The sequence below is a fragment of the Protopterus annectens genome, chromosome 5.part0 (assembly GCF_019279795.1).
Source record: "Protopterus annectens isolate FY-2018-M chromosome 5.part0, PAN1.0, whole genome shotgun sequence".
NCBI classification, from domain to species: domain Eukaryota; kingdom Metazoa; phylum Chordata; order Ceratodontiformes; family Protopteridae; genus Protopterus; species Protopterus annectens.
In genome coordinates, this window is record NC_056735.1 from 264,753,619 (window position 1) to 264,773,880 (window position 20,262).

Consider the following 20,262-nt stretch of genomic DNA (forward strand, 5'->3'; position numbering starts at 1 on the left):
GAAATGAGAGGCACAGTTAGAGAAAAACAGGGGGTTGGGGGGAGGGTAACCAGGACTGCAACAGTGAATACACACTAACATGAACATTTATGGAAAGTGTATACAACTGTACTATGTTCTTAGTGTTTCACTGTTGCAATCATTACATTTGGGTAGAATCCCAAAGCTATGGTTGGAAGGATGGATTTATACAGCATTAGGAGCAGCTAAGGCCCTGCAGGACAGCAGTGGCAAAGCCTGCTCTGGATTTAGAGAAGAGAGGTAAATGGTAATGCTTTGTGAACGTATGAACTGAGCTCCAAGTAGCAGCTTTTAGAATGTCTCTGGTAGGAACCCCTCTGAGAAAGGCTGCAGAAGTAGATGCAAGCCTTGGTGGAATGGGATCTGATCCCCTTGGGGACAGGTTTACCATGACGCATGTAGCAGAAACGAATAAAATGGCTTATCCATTTGGAAATAGTTTGCTTTGAAATCGCCTTTCCCTCTGCCCCTGCAGCAAATGCCACCAGTAATTGTTCAGATTTTCAAAGAGATTTTATCCTGTTCAAGTAGAATCTTAGTGGTCTGTGTACATCCAATGAATGCAGAATCCGCTCACCCTTGTTCTGTGGATTTGGGAAGAAAGTTGGCAGATGAATGGTCTGATTAAGCGCCACACTAGATACCACTTTAGGCATAAAGGATTGATTGGTCCTGAGAGCCAAAGGCTCCACTGCCATAAGAGCCTGTAGTCCTGAAATCCTTCTAGCTGAAGTGACTGCTAAAACAAAAGCTGTTTTCCAAGAGAGAAATTTTAGGTCCGCAGTAGCAGCTGGCTCAAAAGGAGGTAGAGTGAGTTTTTCCAAAACAAAATTCAGGTCCCATGCAGGAGTTGAAGCTCTCCTGGGAGGTCTTAAATTTTTGGCCTCTCGGAGGTACTGCTTTAGCAGAGGATGAGAAAAGAGGGGAGGCTCTGTGTTGTAATGAGCTGAAATGGCAGAGGCATGGATTTTAATGGAAGAAAAAGACAGGCCCTTGTGAAGCATCTCAGTTAAGCATTGCAGAATCTGAGGAATATTGGGCATTGCTGTGCTTATTCCTTGTGCTTGGTTCCAGGCACAGAATCTTTTCCATTTGTCAGCATAACATTTTCTAGTACTAGGCCTTCTAGCCTGCAAAATGACATCCATCACAGGTTTGCTGAGAGATGTAACTGGTGAAATTAGTTGAGTAGCCATGCTGCAAGATTCAATGTTTGGAGTTGATTGAGTGTGCAGAATTTGATAGTTCTGCTGAGACAGCAGGTGAGGTGTCTGAGGCAGGTATCACGGAGGAAGGTGTGACATATTGCGCAGGAGCGGGTACCACTGTTGGCGAGGCCAGTCTGGAGCAATCAATCATTTTTGTTTTTTCCTGTCTGACATTTAGTAAGACCTTGGAGAGCAGAGGCAGAGGGGGAAAGGCATAGACTGATGGGTTTTTCCAGCTGAAGGATAGAGCATCCACTTTCCAAGCTTTTTTGTGATGAATTCTTGTGCACAATTTGTCCAACTGATAGTTTTGGAGTGAGGCAAAAAGATCTAGGTCTGGGCTCCCGCATTTGCGTGTCAACATGCTTAAGATTTGTGGATCCAGTTTCCACTCATGAGGGTCCATAAGATTTCTGCTTAGGTCGTCTGCCAGAGTATTTTGTTTTCCTGGCAGGAATTGAGCTTGATGTACTTGGTAAGTCAAGGCTGTGTCCCACAATGCCATGGTTACTCTGCAAAGGGGGTAGGAATGTGTACCCCCCCCTGCTTGTTTATGTACCACATAACCTTGGTGTCATCAGTCTTTATCAGTAGTAGTCCTGGATGAAGCAAGTCCTTGAAGGCTGTTAGGGTATTCTGAATAGCTAACATCTCTTTTTGGCTGATATTCAGATGCATTTGTTTTGGGCTCCATATGCCCTGAATGCATCTCCCCGCCAGGTGGGCCTCCCAAGCATAGTCTGATGCATCTGTAGTTAGGATTTGGGTGGCAGGGGGTAGAGTGAAAGACCATCCCTTGTTCTGGTGACATGTCTCTGCCCACCAAAGAAACTCCTGTTGTAGACGGGCAATGAGAGGAATCATTGTTTCCAGACTGTGACAATGTTGACTTCATAAACTTTTTAGATACCATTGTAGTTTCCTCATATGCAGTCTTGCATATGGAATGAGTAGAATGCAGGATGCCATGAACCCCAAAGCCTGCAGAATTTGTCTTGCAGATAACCGGGTTTCTGTTGCCATCTGTTTGAAGTAAATATTCAGTTGCCTTTGTTTGTCCGGCGTAAGGTAAGCCATCTGGGAAGTTGTATTCAAGCTTGCACCCAGGAATATAATTTTTTGAGAGAGTACCAGTTGTGATTTGTTTTCGTTTATTGTGTACCCCAGGCATGCTATAAGCCTTTTTACAAACGCCAGATGTTGAAGAAGAATGTCTGTTTTCTGCTTGAATGAGACAATCGTCCAAGTAAGGATAGAGTTGTATGCTTCTTTTGTCTGCAAAATGCAATTACTGGTGCCAGGCACTTTGTAAAGACCCTGGGCGCAGAAGATAAGTCAAAGGGCAGTGCAGAGAATTGGTAATGCATAAAACCTGCCTTGAAGCGGAGGTATCTTCTGCACGATTCCCTTATTGGGATATGCAGGTATGCCTCTTTTAAGTCTAGAGTCACTAACCAAGCGTTCTTGCCCAGCATGGGCAGTAGCTGTTGTAAAGTCAGCATTTTGAATTTTGGGATGCCCAAGAATGTGTTCAAAATCGATAAGTCCAGTATTGGACACCAGGCATGGTCTTTTCTGGGTACCAGGAACAGTCGAATAAAAACCTTGTCCTTTTTCCTGTTCTGGTACTGGTTGAATGGCCCCCACATCAAAGAGGGACATAACTTGTTTCCGAGCCTCTGCCCATTGATTTTGTGACACATCTGGCCAACCGTCTGGAATTGGCAAAGTATGGAAATGAAATCTGTACCCCTGGGATACTATGTTTAATACCCACTTGTCCTATGTTATTAACTGCCAATTTTGAGCATGAAGTGCTAATTTTCCCCCCAAGGGGGCTGCCAAAAGATAAGTGCTTGGTGATGGTAGAGGGAAGTCATTGAGACTGCTTACTGCATGGTTGTGCTTTTTCTCCAGATTTGGAGGTAGAGGCACCCCATTGCTTTGACCTGTAAGAACCCTGTGACTGGTATCTAGAGCCTTTTGAGCACCTGGATTTGCCTTGTGAGGCTCTGTTGGACATAGGAAAGGACCAATTTTTAGTAGGCCAGTGTCTACTGAATCTGGGTGGCTGCACTTGTAAGAAATCTTTTACAGTTTGCATAGATTTAACTTTGTCTTCCATTTTCTTTAAAACCTCTTCTGCCTTATTACCAAACAGAGTATCATGCTGTAAAGGTGCATCCAACAATTTAGCTTTAACATGATCAGGCAGACGCTGCTCCTTGAACCAGGCATGCCTTCTAATCACAGATCCAGTAACTGTGGCCCTGCAAGAGGCCTCCAAGGAATCAAAACCACATTGCAAAGTATGGTTTCCAACCTGTTCTGCTGCATGAAAATTCCTGTAATTCTTTATTTTCCACACAATCAGAACTCAACATCATTTTCTGTTTCAATAATCCCATAATATGCTGTTGATAGTTAAGCATATGAAACTGGCAGTTTAAGGCCCTAATTACCAAGGTTGCAGATGTATAAAACTTCTTTCCCCATCTATCCAGTACCCTGGAATCTCTATCAGAGGGGGTAGGATTCTTGGCTGTAGAGGCCTTTACACACCTTTGGGACCCTGTGAGATAGTTTCAGGATCAGCAGCAGGGTTTCTGAATAAAAAATTGTGAGAGTCAGGAACCCTGTAATATCTGTCTGGCTTACTAGGAGCCGGAGGTAGGGAATCAGGAGCCATGCTTGATTCCGAAAACACATCATCAACAATGTCTAATACAGGAGGTATAGCCAAAAGCCTATGCTGAAGAAAAAGGAAATTCCTAAGCCTCTTTTTTGATTCAGAAAAATCTTGACTCTCCCAATGAAAATGTTCCCTTAAAGTATGCAAGAATTCTCCAAAAGAATAATCCTCAGGAGGAGATGCAGATGGGATGGATACTTCTGCATCTGAATCCTCATAGGGCGGTATAGAAAATTCCTGATCAGAAGATGAATCAGAAGAAATAGAAACCTGATTTGAAGATTCATAATCAGTGTTTTGCCTAGGCCTCTTAACAGGGGTGGTTGGGAACCCCAGATCAAGATAATTAAGTCCTCAGCCATTTTGATCATATGTTTTTTAGGCATAGGGGTCTGAGCACGTGGCTCATGCATCGTTTTTTTAGACTTAGAAGTAGTTTTTGAAGCTGGCGTCATTAGAAATGTTTTGGCCTGAAAACACCCTCAAAAGCCGGTGCCTGCTCAGCGGCTCCGGACCCATCTGAGGGAGAGACATCCGCGGGTACAATACTCTGATAATCTCGCGGCATACCGGACTCCGCATGGGTCTCGGTAGAGGCCTGCGACTCAAATGTAGCAGGTATCAGGGGCTGCGAAAGTGCCTCATTGAGTACTGGCGACTGGCTTAGGAGAAGCTTCGTTGTCGGTTTTGGACCTCGACGGTCCGTCTCGGTCCTTTTCTTTGCGTTTTTTGTGAACTCCGGTAGTCTGATTGCTATCCAACATTTCAGGGTAATTGAATCTGGATCCAAAATATTTTGAAACTCGAATGCAAAAATTTCAGGAGTCGGTCGACGGGCACTTGCGAATGACTTCTGCTTCGGGCACCGCGCGGGAAGAAAGACTGAATAAAATGGCATCGGCTGCATGTTTTATATACCCCTGATGAACTGACGTCATGGAAGAGGAGACAGCAACCGACGCAGGACCCAAGACTTTGATATTCAGGCCGACTGAGGGCAACTTGCCAGCAGATTACCCAAATGTAATGACTGCAACAGTGAAACACGAAGAACATCCTTGCATTCTGCTGTGTTCAGGGCAGTCCCCAAAAAGATAACCCTGCTGTTGGAGCTCAAGTCTCACTTTTGAAGGTTCAGGGTAAATCTGGTCATTCACTGCAAAGCCCCATTCATTTCCTGCACAGACTAGGCCTGGAGTAGGCAGCTGTCCAGGAAAGGGTAAATGTGGATGATTATCATCTGTAGTGTGCTATCACTGGGGCCAGGCATTTGGTAAATTCTGCTGGAAAAGTAGTTAAAGCATAGTGCAAGCAGGTGATATGGAAATGCAGTCCCTGCCACAAACTCACAAAATTCCTGTGAGCTGTGAAAACTGTAATATGCATGTACATGTCTTACACATCCAGAATAACCATGAATGGCTGGGTGATGGGATAGGAAAGCAACAACATTTTAATCTGGTAGCTAAGAATTTGTTTAGCCTTGGGAAGTACAGAATGGCTGTCCAGTGCCCACTGTTTCTAGAGACTAGAGAGAAGTTTGTAATATAAGCCCTTCTTCCTTTACTGGTGGGACCCCTTCCATAATCTCCTAAGATATCTCTTCTGGGATAGACTTTATGAGATTCTCTTGACCTTTGGGTACTGCAAGGACTTCCTTTGCTTTGTTGTGGATTTGAAAAAAAACTTTAGTTCATAATTGCTGGACATGACCTTTAGGACCCACTTGCCTAAAGTAATTCTACACATTTCTGAAAGCAAGATTTGTTTGTCTCTAATTACGGGACAAAGGCTTGTATACTGGGCAAGAAAAAAAGATCTGGCTGCATGGGGTTTAAGGGGAGGTGAAAGGGAAGAGCTGTGGTAGAAATAGTTGCTCCCCAGGGGCAAAAGACCCTTGCTGCCACTTTCTTTTCTGAAAGGACTTTTACCTTTGGTCTGTTTTCCTTTACTTCCACATAGAAAGGACCTTGCTTACAAAGGCAGCTCATGTTTAACTTAGACGGGGAGGATGGAACATGTTCTTAACCTATTCCATACACTTCTCTTTAAATCTCCACTTTTTTAAAACACACTGAAGCACAAAATGCAAAGACCAGCTCTCTATCCAAAGGAGCATTAAGTAGCCGCACTTTGACATCTTCACTGACCATGCTGTCAACCAGGAATAATGCCTTTCAAAGGACTGACCCATAGCAGAAGCCCTGAAAAAGGCATCCACAGCAGCATAATTAAAATCATGCTTTACAAACTGTAAGATAGTCTGTTACAACATAGACCTTCTGTTCTCATCTTGCACCCCCCCCCCCCAAAAGCTTGCAGCAGTTGCTTCAAGACACACGTTTGGCACGTGAGAATGTGAGTCTGGTAACTGAAAGCCCTAAAAGGCACAGTTGCAGATGCATACACTTTCTTGCCATGTCTATCAAAGAATCTGCTCCCCTTATCATTAGGGAGTGCATTGCGATCTAGAACCAGTACAGTTCTTTTAGACTCCGATGACACTGTACCTGTTTTTGCTAGTGGAACCTTACACAGGAATTTGTGGGGAGCATGCACTCTACCAAAATGGTCAGTTCTCTTAAGAGGCTAGGGGTAGTAATCTGGCTCCAAGTTGCATCAAAAATCTCTAGGAAAAATTCATGGCGGAAAAGCAACAAGTTTGATGAGCCAAACCCCAGGAGTTCTATGGCTCTCTTCTGGGGAGCAGAGGCTTCATGAGCCCTCTCATGAGAAAGGGAATATTCCCAAATGAGACAGTCTCTGGCAGCCCGATGCCAGGATGCCCTGTGTCTTATGCTAATGGGACTGACATCTGGGGATCTAAAGTTTGGATCCTCCTAATCATCTGCAGAAACAGAGTTGGTAGGTCTCTCTAGTGAGGCTCACATCTTCCTTGAAGTGCCTGACTGCAGACAAAGCTGGTTTATCTGGATTGGGCACAAGGCTTTATAACAACTACAGAAAACCAGACCAAATTTAGCCTAGTGACAAGGAGGGAGACAGGAGTGAGCTGAAGGCTTGGGATTCACCAAAAAGTAGCATTTTACCTGGTAGAGGTCTGAGCTTCAGAAGTGGTCTCCAGGTTCCAGCAAGGGTAAAGGACCCTCCTCTTGCTTAATCAGCTGACAAAATATCCCAGTCAGATGAGAATAAAAAAGTTACATATCATCATGAATTTTTCTCTGCAATAAACACAGCAAAATTGTTAGCAAAATGCCCTGGGAAATTTAGAGTTATGTTACTGAAGTGACAGCAGCAGTACTGTAAATGGAAATAATGTACTGTACGTATCTATTTTAATAACAACAACAAAGAGAGTTTAAAAAAGGTCTGGTGTGGTGAGGGGCTTAGTATATCTGCCTGTCTCACAGAGATGATGGCCTCACGATCATCTGAATCCTCAAAAACGCACTGAAAAGACCATTCCCTCCCCTCCTTCTCAGGCATGAGCTTGCACAATGCAGAACACGTGTCAGACTGGGGAATAGAAACAGATGCCTGATCATATGCTAGCCAAATGCCTTGGGGAAATGCCTATGTTGAGACTGGAGCAGACTTCAGAATCAATTTTTAATGGTGCCCCCCACAACTACGTCAAGTTTCTACTAGACATTAAACAGCTGCTTTACATCCAGGTGGACCCCTCTTGACTGGAACCTGTTTGGCCTACACAAGCTTGAGTGCCAGATCTAAGGGGAATGGCTATGTCCTGTAAGCCCAGTGTTTATGGTGAGATGACTTAATGAACCAAGCCTCTGGTTAAAATTATTTATTTGAGGGTTGCAGATTACTATCTGAAAGTAGAACATACTAGGACCTCTGGGGGAAGGGGGGGGCAGAGAGCACAATTCCTCACACCCAAGGTCCACGACTACAGCCGAAGACCACTTCAAACTAGAGCTCGCAGCTTTCAGAGGCAAATGCCCTACCTAAAGGGTTCAAAAGATCAAATAAATAAATTATATATATATATATATATATATATATATATATATATATATATATATATATATATATATATATATCTACACACACACACAAAGGACTTCTTTTGCAGAGACTCAAACCTGGACATAGCCACTAAGCCCTTGCAGCAATGTGCTAAAAGATGGCAAAGGCTGCAATAACAACTTGCCAAATAGACTCCATGCATACAGCTTTGGAAAAGTGGACTACCAACTATTTCTTTTATTACTGAGTAGTCAGGTCGAACCCTTCATACTTTTGACAATTACCAATGTGCCCATCCCTTAAGCAGTACAGGGAATATCTGTGAGGGTTGGTTCTGGTAGCTTAATCATCATGCTTGGGTATAAGATTACAGCACCTTTTTTATGATAAGGAATAAAACCCACAGTGTTTAAGTAACAAAAAAGAAAAAAAGAAAAACACAGGCTATGAGAACAAGAAAGCTTAGGTATCCTGCATGTCATCTAAGCAAAGACAGCAGAAACTAAAATCCTAGACTCCAGTTATAACTGCCATATAATTGTCTATCTAAAATAGTGGACTAAGATCTGAAAAAGACTACTTGCTTTGTTTAAATGCAAGTGGGGTGGTGGTTTCTGTCACCACTTTATTGGCAAGAGACTGTCACCCAATTTATCCTAACAGATAAAAGTCATTACTATGATAAACTTACATACAAAAAAGAAAACGAGTCAAATGAGATCAAGGATTATGCTTCAGTAGCTTTCTTACCTTTACATATACATTTCCAACTAGATGATCTCCCAAATTATCACATACATTCATTTCTTCTACTTCACCATACTTTTCTTCCATTTCTGTGAAGACTTCCTGTATACGTAAACATTAAGGCATTACTACTGTTAGGTCAACTTCATTAAGACTTAATCATGTTATCAATGTAAGTAGTTTTACTGTCACTATACGGAGCTTACACGCATCCACTTCCTATTTAACTGGTAAAGTGAACTGAATCTAGTAAAGTGAAATGGTTTTGATTCACTTAAAAAATGAACACCACCTTTTACTTAACACATTTTTAAAATAGAATACAAGTCACCATTTCAGTTTATGCAGTTAACACACACATCTAGAACATACACATATATAACATAAAGATATATATATATATATATATATATATATATATATATATATATATATATATATAAAATCAACCTATGCATGTTTACACAGATGTGTATAGATAATACAGTTATGTAAGTAAAGTTAACATAATAGTAGATGTTCGAATGATCACTGCTGCAGTAGCCTTAGCAATATGGGTTATATCCTGCCAAGGATACAACAGCCAAGCAGCTTCCAAAGATTCAGGGTACCTTGAACATGCCCAAACCATCAGTCAGCTTGAGCTGAGCTGACTTAAAAAGACAAGTTTGGGCGCCAAACCCTTCAGAGCTTTTCTGCCAACAGAGAGAGACAGACACACTGAGCCATGAAAGGTCAATGCTAAGAATAAAAAAAAAATAATCATACCCTGCCATAAGCAACATATCAGAAAAGAAAGAGGATAGAGTGAGGGAGTGGCTACTGCAGTAGTGATCATTAAAACAAACATCTACTGTTATGGTAACTACTTACACAAAGTACAGTTGTGTACACTTACCATAAATGTAGATGTTAGAGTGTATTCACTGTTGCAGTCATCACATTTGTGTTATCCTGCCAGGGTTAGCCCTCAGTCGGCCTGAATACCAGAGGCTTAGTATTTCTGCGTCGGTTGCTGTTGCTCCAGGACTGACGTCAGGTCGTTAGTGGTATAAAATCAGGCAGCCGACGCTATTACATCAGTCTTTCTTGCCGAGGAGCCCGAAGCAGAAGCAGTTCTCACGAGTGCCGGTCAGCCGCTACCTTAGTTTTCATTTCCGATTGTATTCCAGGGAGCAACCCTGGACACAGCATCACAGATGGCATTCCTTACTCCAGAAAAACAAGCCTACCTGACGGGCTACTTCTCTCAACTAGCCACCAGAACCCAGTTAACCATAAAATAACTGTCTTTATGGAAAATAAGATAGGGAGGTGTGGAACATAGCACCTGAAGTTCAGAAACCCTCTTAGCCAAAGTAATGGCCACTAGAAAGGCTGTTTTCCCAGATAAGAATTTCAATTCAGCCTTAGCGGCAGGTTCAAATGGGGGTAAGGTCAAGGCTTGAAGAACTAACGTAAGATCCCACGGAGGAGTAAGATCCTTAACAGGAGGTCGAAGAAGGAAAATACCCTTGAGATAGGCTTTGCAAAGTCTGGAAGAAGCCAAAGATGTAGCATTCTCTCCGGTGTGAAAATCAGACCTGGCTACTAACTGAACTCTGACGGTAGAGAAACTGGCCCCCGAATGAAAAAGACCAGCCAGGAAATACAAGACTGCTGAAATAGGTGCTATTGGGCCCAGATGGAAAACCTTTTCCACTTTCATAAATTTTTCGGGTAGAAGACTTGAGAAGAAATGACCATCTTCTGGACAGGGGAAGAAAGCCTGGAATGTCTAGCCATTATCGGAACCGGAGAAAAGTACAGTTTTGTACCTACCATAAATGTAGATGTTCGAAGATCCACATTGCTGCAGTCCTAACACTTGGGGTAGTCCGCTGTCCCAGTCGGCCCGAATACCAAAGTATATGGCTGACGTCGGTCAAGGCGCATTAGTCTGACGTCAGGACGTCAGGGTACAAATGCGCATGATCGACGTCATATCCTCAGTCTTTTCTTGCCCCAGATGTCAGAAGACCCTAAAAAGATAAGGCCAAAACCAAAAAACACCAAACACTCTTGTACCCAATATATATACAATATATACAAATTTACAAAGGTACAACCCCACCCACACAACCACCCCTAAACACAGAGGGGAAGGAGGAAGGGTAAATTGGACTGCAGCAATGTGGATCTTCGAACATCTACATTTATGGTAGGTACAAAACTGTACTATGTTCTTCATCCCACATTGCTGCAGTCCTAACACTTGGGTAGAATCCCAAAGCAGAGGTAAGGGAGGCTGGCAAATCATAAGGAAGCAGGGGCTGTCAACATGCCCTGCAAAATAGCCGTGGCAAAACCAGCCCTGGATTTAGAGTAGAGAGGAAGGTGGTAGTGCTTAGAGAAAGTATGCACTGAACTCCAAGTAGCTGCCTCCAAAATATCCTTAGTTGCCACCCCCCTTAGAAATGCTGTAGAAGTGGCAGTAGCCCTAGTGGAATGAGGCCTAATCCCAGCTGGAATCTCCTTGCCATGATGGGAATAACAAAATGTAATGCAAAACCCAATCCACTTAGAAATAGTTTGTTTTGACACAGGCTTGCCCTGAGAACTCAAAGCAAAAGAAACAAACAACTGCTGAGACTGCCTAAAAGCCTTAGTCCTGCTTAAATAATAACGCAACTGCCTGTGTACATCTAAAGTGTGCAAAATCTTTTCCCCCTTTATTTTGGGGATCTGCATAAAAAGTAGGCAAATGAATAGTTTGGTTTAAAGCCACACTAGAAACCACCTTAGGCATAAAGGAAGGATTAGTACGTAATGATACCCTGTCCTTATGGAAAATCAAAAAAGGCTCAACCGCCATAAGGGCCTGTAATTCAGAAACCCTTCTTGCAGAAGTAATGGCCAACAAAAAAGCAGTCTTCCATGACAAGTATTTCAATTCAGCAGTAGCCGCAGGCTCAAAAGGTTGTAGAGTAAGTTTCTCCAACACAAAATTGAGATCCCAAGCAGGAGTAGGAGCTCTACGTCGGGGTCTTATATTCTTTGCCCCTCTAAGAAATTGCTTGAACAAAGGATGAGAAAACAATGGTGGGTCACAATCATAGTGAGCTGAAATTGCTGCAGCATGAATCTTAATGGAAGAGAAAGACAAACCTTTGTCTAATAACTCAGTAAGATATTGAAGAGCCACACTCAAATTAGGCTCAGAAACCTCCAAATCCTTTGCTGCACTCCAAAACAAAAATCTCTTCCATTTTTCTGAGTACACTTTCCTTGTACTAGGTCTTCTGGCTTCCATAATCACATTCAAAACTTGTTGAGGAAGTTGAGACCTGCTGTGTTTCAAAACAGAATATGCCAGGCTGTCAGATGAAGAGTGTGAAGCTTGACATTGAGTAGATGACCGTCCCTCTGAGACAATAGGTGTGGAATCAAAGGTAAAGGCCATGGAGGCTTCCTTACCAGACTCCTTAGTAATGGGTACCAGTGTTGCCGAGGCCAATCTGGAGCTATTAAAATCATCCTTGGCTTGTCTTGTCTGACCTTTAGGAGTACCTTTGGGAGAAGAGGCAGAGGTGGAAAGGCATACACATGAAGATTTGTCCAACTGAAAGAAAGAGCATCCACTTTCCAAGCTGTGTGATGAAACCTTTTCGTGCAAAACTTTGGCAGCTGGTGGTTCAGTGGAGAAGCGAACAGATCTATGTCTGGAGTTCCCCATGACACTGTCAATTTCCGAAATACATGAAGATCCAGTTTCCACTGTGGGGATCCATGATTTGCCTGCTTAACACATCTGCTAAGGAGTTCTGTGCTCTCGGCAGAAACCTTGCCTGAAGAGTTAGTTGCAAGCTGAGCGCAGTCTCCCATAAAATCATTGCTTGCCTGCATAGAGGATAAGAATGTGTTCCCCCTTGTTTGTTGATGTACCACATGACAGTTGTGTTGTCTGTTAGAATCAACACCTGCCCTGGAAGAAGTAACTCCTTGAAAGCCATTAATGCAAACTGGACTGCTAACATCTCCTTCATGTTGATATGTAGATGCTGTAGTCTGGCAGGCCACTTGTCTTGTATCCACTTTCCATTCAGATGAGCTCCCCAAGCTATGTCTGAGGCATCTGTCGTTAGAATCTGACTCGCCTCTGGCCGGGTCACAGAGAGTCCCTTGTTTAGGTGACATTCCTGAGCCCACCACAAAAATTCCTTTTGAATGCAAGGTATTATTTGAATGACAGTGTCCAAATCCTGGCAGTGCTGTGTCCATACATTTTTGAGGTACCATTGCAGCTTCCTCATATGCAGTTTGGCATTGGGAAGCACCAGAATACAAGATGCCATGAACCCTAAGGCTTGAAGGACTGTCCTTGCAGTCAGCCCGGACTGAAGAGATAGTTGATGGAAGTACAGGGAAAGATTCTTTTGTTTGTCCGGGGTTAAAAAGGCCATCTGGGTTGCTGTATTCAGTCTCACACCCAGAAAGCACATGTCTTGAGAGGGTACTAGACTGGACTTTATTTCGTTCACAGAATACCCCAGGCATCTTAGCACTGCTATCACATATTCCAAATGCCGTAAAAGGTCTTCCTTTTCTTGAGCCAGAATCAGGCAGTCGTCCAAGTAAGGATAGATTTGTATTCCTTTTAGCCTGAAGTAAGCTATCACTGGAGCCAGAACTTTTGTGAATACTCTGGGCGCAGTAGATAAGCCAAAGGGCAATGCAGAGAACTGATAATGGGAATTCCCAGCTCGAAAACACAGATACTTCCTGCAACTTAGTCTGATAGGCACATGAAGGTAAGCCTCCTTGAGATCTAAAGTTACCATCCAGTGATCTTTGCCCAGTAGAGGTAAAAGCTGTTGTAACATCAACATTTTGAACTTGGGAATGTCCAGATAAGTGTTGAGGATAGATAAATCCAAAATGGGTCTCCACGTGTTCCCCTTCTTTGGTACTAGGAACAGGCGAGAATAAAATCCTAGGCCCCTTTCTGGCACAGGAACCGGCTGAATGGCCCCTATTTGGAGTAACAGAGAAATTTGCTTGTGAGCCTCTTTTCTTTGTAGAGGAGGAATGTCTGGCATGCCTTTGAAAGGAGGCAAGGTATGGAAATAAAACCTGTAACCGTTTTGAATGATATCCAATACCCATCTGTCCTGGGTAATTAAACTCCAATTTTCTTTGAAAAGTGCCAGCCTTCCTCCCAAAGGTGCTGCCAGAGGAGAAAGCACTGGCAGCTGAAAAGGCAGGTCATTGGGTCTGTTTACGAAAGGGCTGACCCCTGCCCTCACCAGAAGATTGAGCAGGTGAACTCCTGTTCTAGGCCTAAAAGAACCTTGAGCTCTCCCTACCACGCCTAGACCTACCCCTAGACTGGGAATCATAAGAAGGATATGCCCATCCCTTAGTAGGCCAATTTCTACTAAACTTCGGGGGCTGAACCTGCAAAAAATCTTTAACAGTCTGCATAGACTTAGCCTTGTCCTCCATTTTCTTTAAAACTGCTTCCACAGGCGAACCAAACAACACATCAGACTGTAATGGAGCATCCAAAATCCTTGTCTTAACATGCTCAGCTAAATTCTGATCCCTCAGCCAGGCGTGCCTGCGAAGAACAGAACCAGTAGCAGCCACCCTCGAAGAGGCCTGCACAGCATCAAAACCACATTGCAAGGAATGCTTACCCACCTGTTCAGACACATGAACTAAATCCTGCAACTCTTTACACTCAATACCTTCCGCCAGAGCATCCACCTTAGACTGCAATTGTGAAAGGAGATAATTTTGATATTTTAACATGTGGAACTGGCAATTCAAAGCCCTCATGGCTAAAGTGGAAGAAGTATACACTTTCTTTCCCCATCTATCCAAAGCCCTTGCCTCTATCAGGAGGAACAGGATTTTTAACAACAGAAGCCTTAACACCTTTAGGCCCCTGGGAAACAGTTTCTGGGTCTGCCCTAGGACTCTTAAAAAGATACTTATGAGCTTCAGGCACCCTATAATACCTGTCCGGTTTAACTGGGGCAGGAGGCAAAGAATCAGGGTTCAGGGAAGCCTCTGCAAAAACATCTTCCACCACATCCAGAACAGGAGGTATAGCTAAAGGCCTATGCTGGGGTAAAAACAAAAATTCCCTAAGCCTCTTCCTGGAATCAGAGAAATCTTGTCCTTCCCATTTAAAATGTTCCCTCATGGAATGAAGATTCTCTGAAAAAGAAAAATCCTCAGGGGGAGAAGCTGAAGGAGTAGCATCATCCACATCAGAATCAGAATAAGGAGGATACTCCTGTAAGTCTTCAGCCGAAGACTCAGAAGCCTCCGAACACTGCTCAAAACTCTCAAGCTCAGGTTCCACCCTAGGCCTCTTATCAGGAGGGGGCATAGAACCCCTAATCATAGTAATCAAATCTTCTGCCATTTTAAGCATATGTTTCTTAGGCAAAGATCCTGAAGAACTAGGAGAGACACCCACTGAAGCTAAACCTGGCCTGCCTCTCAAAGAAGCCTTGGAAACAGAAGGGGAGGGCCTAACCACCTTAGGAAGGGAGGGTAGAACAGCCACCTGAGAAGCCCCTTCAGCCTGGGCTACCTCCTGAGAGGACACATCCTGTAACAGTAAAGTCTCCCCCTGAGACTCCAAAGAAACTTCTTGCAGAACCTCCGGCTCCACCGAGCCTTCTAAAGAACCGACGTCCGGGACTGACGGTTCTTCCAACCTAGGCTTTGCTGCTTTGTCCTTGCGCTTTTGAAGCGGCCGGAGCATCCGACGGCATTTTATAATTACAACGCTTCCCAAAAACTAACCTGGCACAGTCTAACCTTCTCTTTATAGTGCGTTTGTTAAATCTAGCACAAGAGCGACATCCAACTACGTCGTGCTCAGGCCCTAAGCAAGGTATACACAAGGTATGGTAATCCCTATGAGGTATCTGTTTCCCACAAGAAATACAGTTATTCACTTTTTCTGACATCCGGTTAAATACTGAGGCAAGAAAAAACCAAAATATTCCCCAACGGGGTACTTAGCCAACTTTGATTCGGTCTGAAACTCCGACTTCAGAAAATTTCAGAACGCCAACCTGCACTCGCAAAACTGCTTCTGCATCGGACCATGCGGCAAAAAAGACTGAGGATATGACGTCGGTCATGCGCATTTGTACCCTGACGTCAGACTAATGCGCCTTGACCGACGTCAGCCATATACTTTGGTATTCGGGCCGACTGGGACAGCGGACTACCCCAAGTGTTAGGACTGCAGCAATGTGGGATGAAGAACATCTATGTGGTTAGTCTCAAACTGTGAAGATCTGGGTGAATTTGCCCTGAAGAGTGAAACAGAAGATCCAGAAATGGTTTCAGGGTCCACAGAGAGAAAATTAGGTGAGACCAAAGGAAGGTGAACCAAACTTGTCGAGGCCAAAATGGGGCAATGAGGATCACTTTGCTCTTCAACCTCTGTGCCTTCTGAAGAAATTTCGGAATTGGGGGGGGGGATAGGAGGAAAAGCATAAAGTAGACCACAAGGCCATAGACTAGAGCATCTCTTGCTGACTGTCCCTGTGGAGGGATTAGGGAAAAATACCTGCAGCACTTACTGTTGAAAGGGGAGGCAAAAGGCTGCAGCAGGATTGAGCCAAACTGAGGAAGACCTGGTTTGCCACCGATTCGGAGACCATTCGTGAGGCATCAGAAGTACCCTGCTGAGCCTGTCTGCCAATACATTGTGTTCCCCACCTGAATGTGCTTTCCAACAAGAAAGCGGTTGGTAGAGACAGCCCACTGCCACACACTCATCGTTTATCGATAAAGGGGGGCAAGCCTTGGCTCCACCTTGTCTGCCGAGATACCACACAACAGACATGTTGTCAGTCTAAATCGCAATTGTCCCCAGAGGAAGAAGGGAGTGGAGGGCTTGCAACACTAAAAGCATCGCTATCATCTCTAGGATGCTGATATGTAGATTGGTTTCTTGGGGAGTCCACGAGCCTTGGACTGTCCATCCCAGCTAATGCCCTCCACCACCACAGCTGGGAGGCGCCTGTGGTCAACGTGGCAATGGGGGTGGGAAGAATGAAAAGTTGATCCTGAGATACTTTTGGACTGTGAAGCCACCACAAATGAGAATTCCTTCACAACAGAGACAGTTTCAAAGGATGACTGAGGGGTTGATGCAGAAGGGACCATTGAACAATGTCCACTGGCGAGCTCTCGTATGTAAGCGAGCTGTTGAAAGTAAGGTAATTGTTGCAGCCACAGAACCCAGAGCCCTGAGAAAGTACAGTTGTGTACACTTACCATAAATGTAGATGTTACAGGGTATTCACTGTTGCAGTCATCACCTGTGGGTTATCCCTGTTTTTGGTAGCCCTCGGCCTCCCCAAATACCAGAGTCAATATTATTCTGCATCGGCTGCTGTCACTTGATGGCTGATGACAGCTCATCAGTGCTATAAAGAAAGGCAGCAGACGCCATTACATCAGTTTTTCTTGCCCTAACCAGTCAGAAGCTCAAGTAAATATGGAGTGGTCCTGGTCGTAAAAGTCACTGTTAGAAACTAATGTTTCCATAAAGAAAGAAAATACAAGGGGGAAGGGGGCGGGAAACAGTACAGTTTTGTACCTACCATAAATGTAGTTGTTCGAGTGTTCACACCGCTGCAGTCATTACACTTGGGTTATCCTGCCGTCAGGTGGTCCCGCAGTCGGCCAGAGTTCCAAAGTCTTGGTCCGGCATCTGTTGCTGTCGCTTCTTCCCTGAAGTCAGTGCACCAGGGGTATACAAGATGCATCCAACGCCATTTTCTTCAGTTTTTCTTGCTCCAGATGTCAGGTGCCCCCAAGGAGGTAGGCAATACATACTGCTGATAAAAAATATATATATAAAATAAAAGCAATACCTTCAGTTACAAGCAAATACACCACAAAGGCTGTACAGGACAGAAAGGTATAGATAAGTCCAGCTAGGACAGAGGGGGTGGAGGGAGGGTAACCTGGACTGCAGCAGTGTGAACACTCTAACATCTACATTTATGGTAGGTACAAAACTGTACTATGTTCATCGTGTTACACTGCTGCAGTCATTACACGTGGGTAGAATCCCAAAGCTAAGGTTGGGTGGCTGGTCTATAAAGAGTTAGGATTGGCTATGAGGCCATGCAGAGCTGCAGTGGCAAATCCTGCTCTGGATTTAGAGTAAAGAGGCAAGTGGTAATGCTTGGTAAAGGTGTGCACTGAACTCCAAGTTGCAGCCTCCAAAATTTCCTTGGTAGGTACTCCTCTGAGAAAGGCTGCTGAAGTGGCTGTTGCCCTGGTGGAATGTGGCCTAATGTTATTAGGGACTGATTTTCCATGCTGTGTGTAGCAGTAACGAATACAGTGTCCTATCCATTTGGAGATAGTCTGCTTTGAGATAGCCTTGTCCTGCGATCCTGCAGCATATGCTACAAACAGTTGCTCAGTTTTCCTGAAAGCTTTTGTTTTGTCCAAGTAGAAGCGTAGCTGCCTGTGTATGTCCAAAGAGTGCAGATGTTTCTCCCCTTTATTCTGGGGGTTTGGATAAAAAGTTGGCAAATGGATGGTTTGGTTAAGAGCCACACTAGATGCCACCTTTGGCATAAAGGTAGGGTTTGTCCTTAAAGAAATCCTGTCCTGATGAAAAATAATAAAAGGTTCCACTGCCATTAATGCCTGTAGCTCTGAGACTCTTCGTGCTGAAGTTACTGCCAGAAGCAGAGCTGTTTTCCATGACAAAAATTTTAGATCGGCTGTATTGGCTGGCTCAAAAGGAGGCAGGGTCAGTTTTTCCAAAACGAAATTGAGGTCCCAAGTTGGTGTTGGTGCTCTCCGGGGCGGTCTTATGTTTTTAGCCCCTCTGAGGTACTGCTTTATCAAGGGATGAGAGAATAAAGGTGGATCCGTGTTGTAATGTGCTGAAATGGCAGAGGAGTGCATCTTAATTGATGAGAAGGATAGGCCTTTGTCCAGCATCTCAGTTAAGTATTGTAAAATCTGAGGAATGTTTGGGACAAGAGGGTCAAGGCTTTGAGCCTGGTTCCAGGCGCAGAATCTCTTCCATTTTTCTGAGTAAGCTTTCCTGGTGCTAGGTCTCCTGGCCTCCAAAATGACATCCATAACAGCTTTAGAGAGGTGTTGCCTGTTTGACTAATGAATCTACCATGCAGCCAGGTTTAGGGTTTTGAGCTGACCGTGCAGGATCCGATTGTTTTGTTGAGTCAGAAGGTGTGGAATTTGAGGCAAAATCCATGGTGGGCCTTGAGTTAAGTTCTTTAAGACTGGGTACCAGTGCTGGCGTGGCCAGTCTGGAGCAATCAGGATCATCTGTGGTTTTTCTTGTCTGGCTTTTAGGAGTACCTTTGAAAGGAGAGGCAGTGGTGGGAAGGCATAAACTTTTAGGTTTTTCCAGCTGAAAGAGAGAGCATCCACTTTCCATGCTTGTGTGTGATAAGTCCTTGTGCAGAATTTTTGTAGTTGGCAATTCAGTGGGGAGGCAAAAAGATCTATGTCTGGGCAGCCCCATTTTTGCGTTACCATGCTGAAGATTTGTGGATTCAATTTCCATTCGTGAGGGTCCATGATATTTCTGCTTAGATAGTCTGCCAGAGTATTTTTCTTTCCAGGCAGGAATTGTGCTTGCAGATGAACTTGATACGTTAGAGCTGTGTTCCACAAGGTCATGGCTTGCCTGCATATGGGATAAGAATGAGTGCCCCCTTGCTTATGTACCACATTACGGTGGTGTTGTCTGTCTTTAATAATAATTGTCCTGGATGCAGAAGGTCCTTGAAAGCTGTTAGGGCATTTTGAACAGCCAACATCTCTTTTTGATTGATGTGAAGATGCATTTGGTCTGCGGTCCACTTGCCCTGAATGCATTTTCCTGCCGTGTGTGTGCTCCCCAGGCGTAATCCAAAGCATCTGTTGTTAGAGTCTGCCTGGCTGTGGGTAGAGTAAAAGGCTGACCCTTGTTTAGGTGACAAGCCTGTGCCCACCATCGAAACTCCTGTTGTAGGCAGGGAATCACTGGTATTACTGCTTCTAAACTGTGAGAGTGTTGACTCCAAACACTTTTTAGGTACCATTGTAATTTCCTCATATGCAGTCTGGCATATGGTACTAGTAGTATGCAGGATGCCATGAATCCCAGGGCCTGCAGAATTTTTCTTGCAGGGAGATGGGACTTTTTTGCCAGTAATTAGAAATACTGAGTTAGTTGAACTTGTTTGACTGGCGTGAGATAAGCCATCTGGGCCGTTGTATTTAAGCTGGCACCCAGGAATATAATCTGTTGTGAGGGCACTAGTTTTGACTTCTTTTCATTTACTGTGTACCCTAGAGAAATTAGCAACCTTTTTACAAATGCCAAATGCTTTATAAGAATGTCCTTTGTCTCTGCTTGAATGAGGCAGTCGTCCAGGTATGGATATATTTGAATTCCTTTTTGTCTGCAAAATGCAATTACTGGTGCCAGGCACTTTGGCTTATCTACTGCGCCCAGGGTCTTTACAAAGGGCAGTGCAGAGAATTGGTAGTGCATTGTACCAGCTTTGAATCTGAGGTATCTTCTGCAATTTTGTCGGATAGGGACATGCAGGTATGCCTCTTTGAGGTCCAGAGTAACAAGCC

At 44.1% G+C, this 20,262-nt stretch overlaps 1 protein-coding gene across 4 annotated transcripts in view; it reads right to left on the reverse strand.

Moving 5' to 3' along the window:
* U2AF1 (U2 small nuclear RNA auxiliary factor 1) overlaps nucleotides 1-20,262 on the reverse strand; it is a 1,073,176-nt gene that overhangs the window by 497,451 nt on the left and 555,463 nt on the right. For all 4 annotated transcript variants that reach the window (XM_044072241.1, XM_044072239.1, XM_044072238.1 and 1 more), the window contains exon 5: nucleotides 8,626-8,724. In XM_044072241.1, coding sequence (XP_043928176.1) covers nucleotides 8,626-8,724 — 99 coding nt within the window. The remainder of the gene's footprint in view (nucleotides 1-8,625; nucleotides 8,725-20,262) is intronic.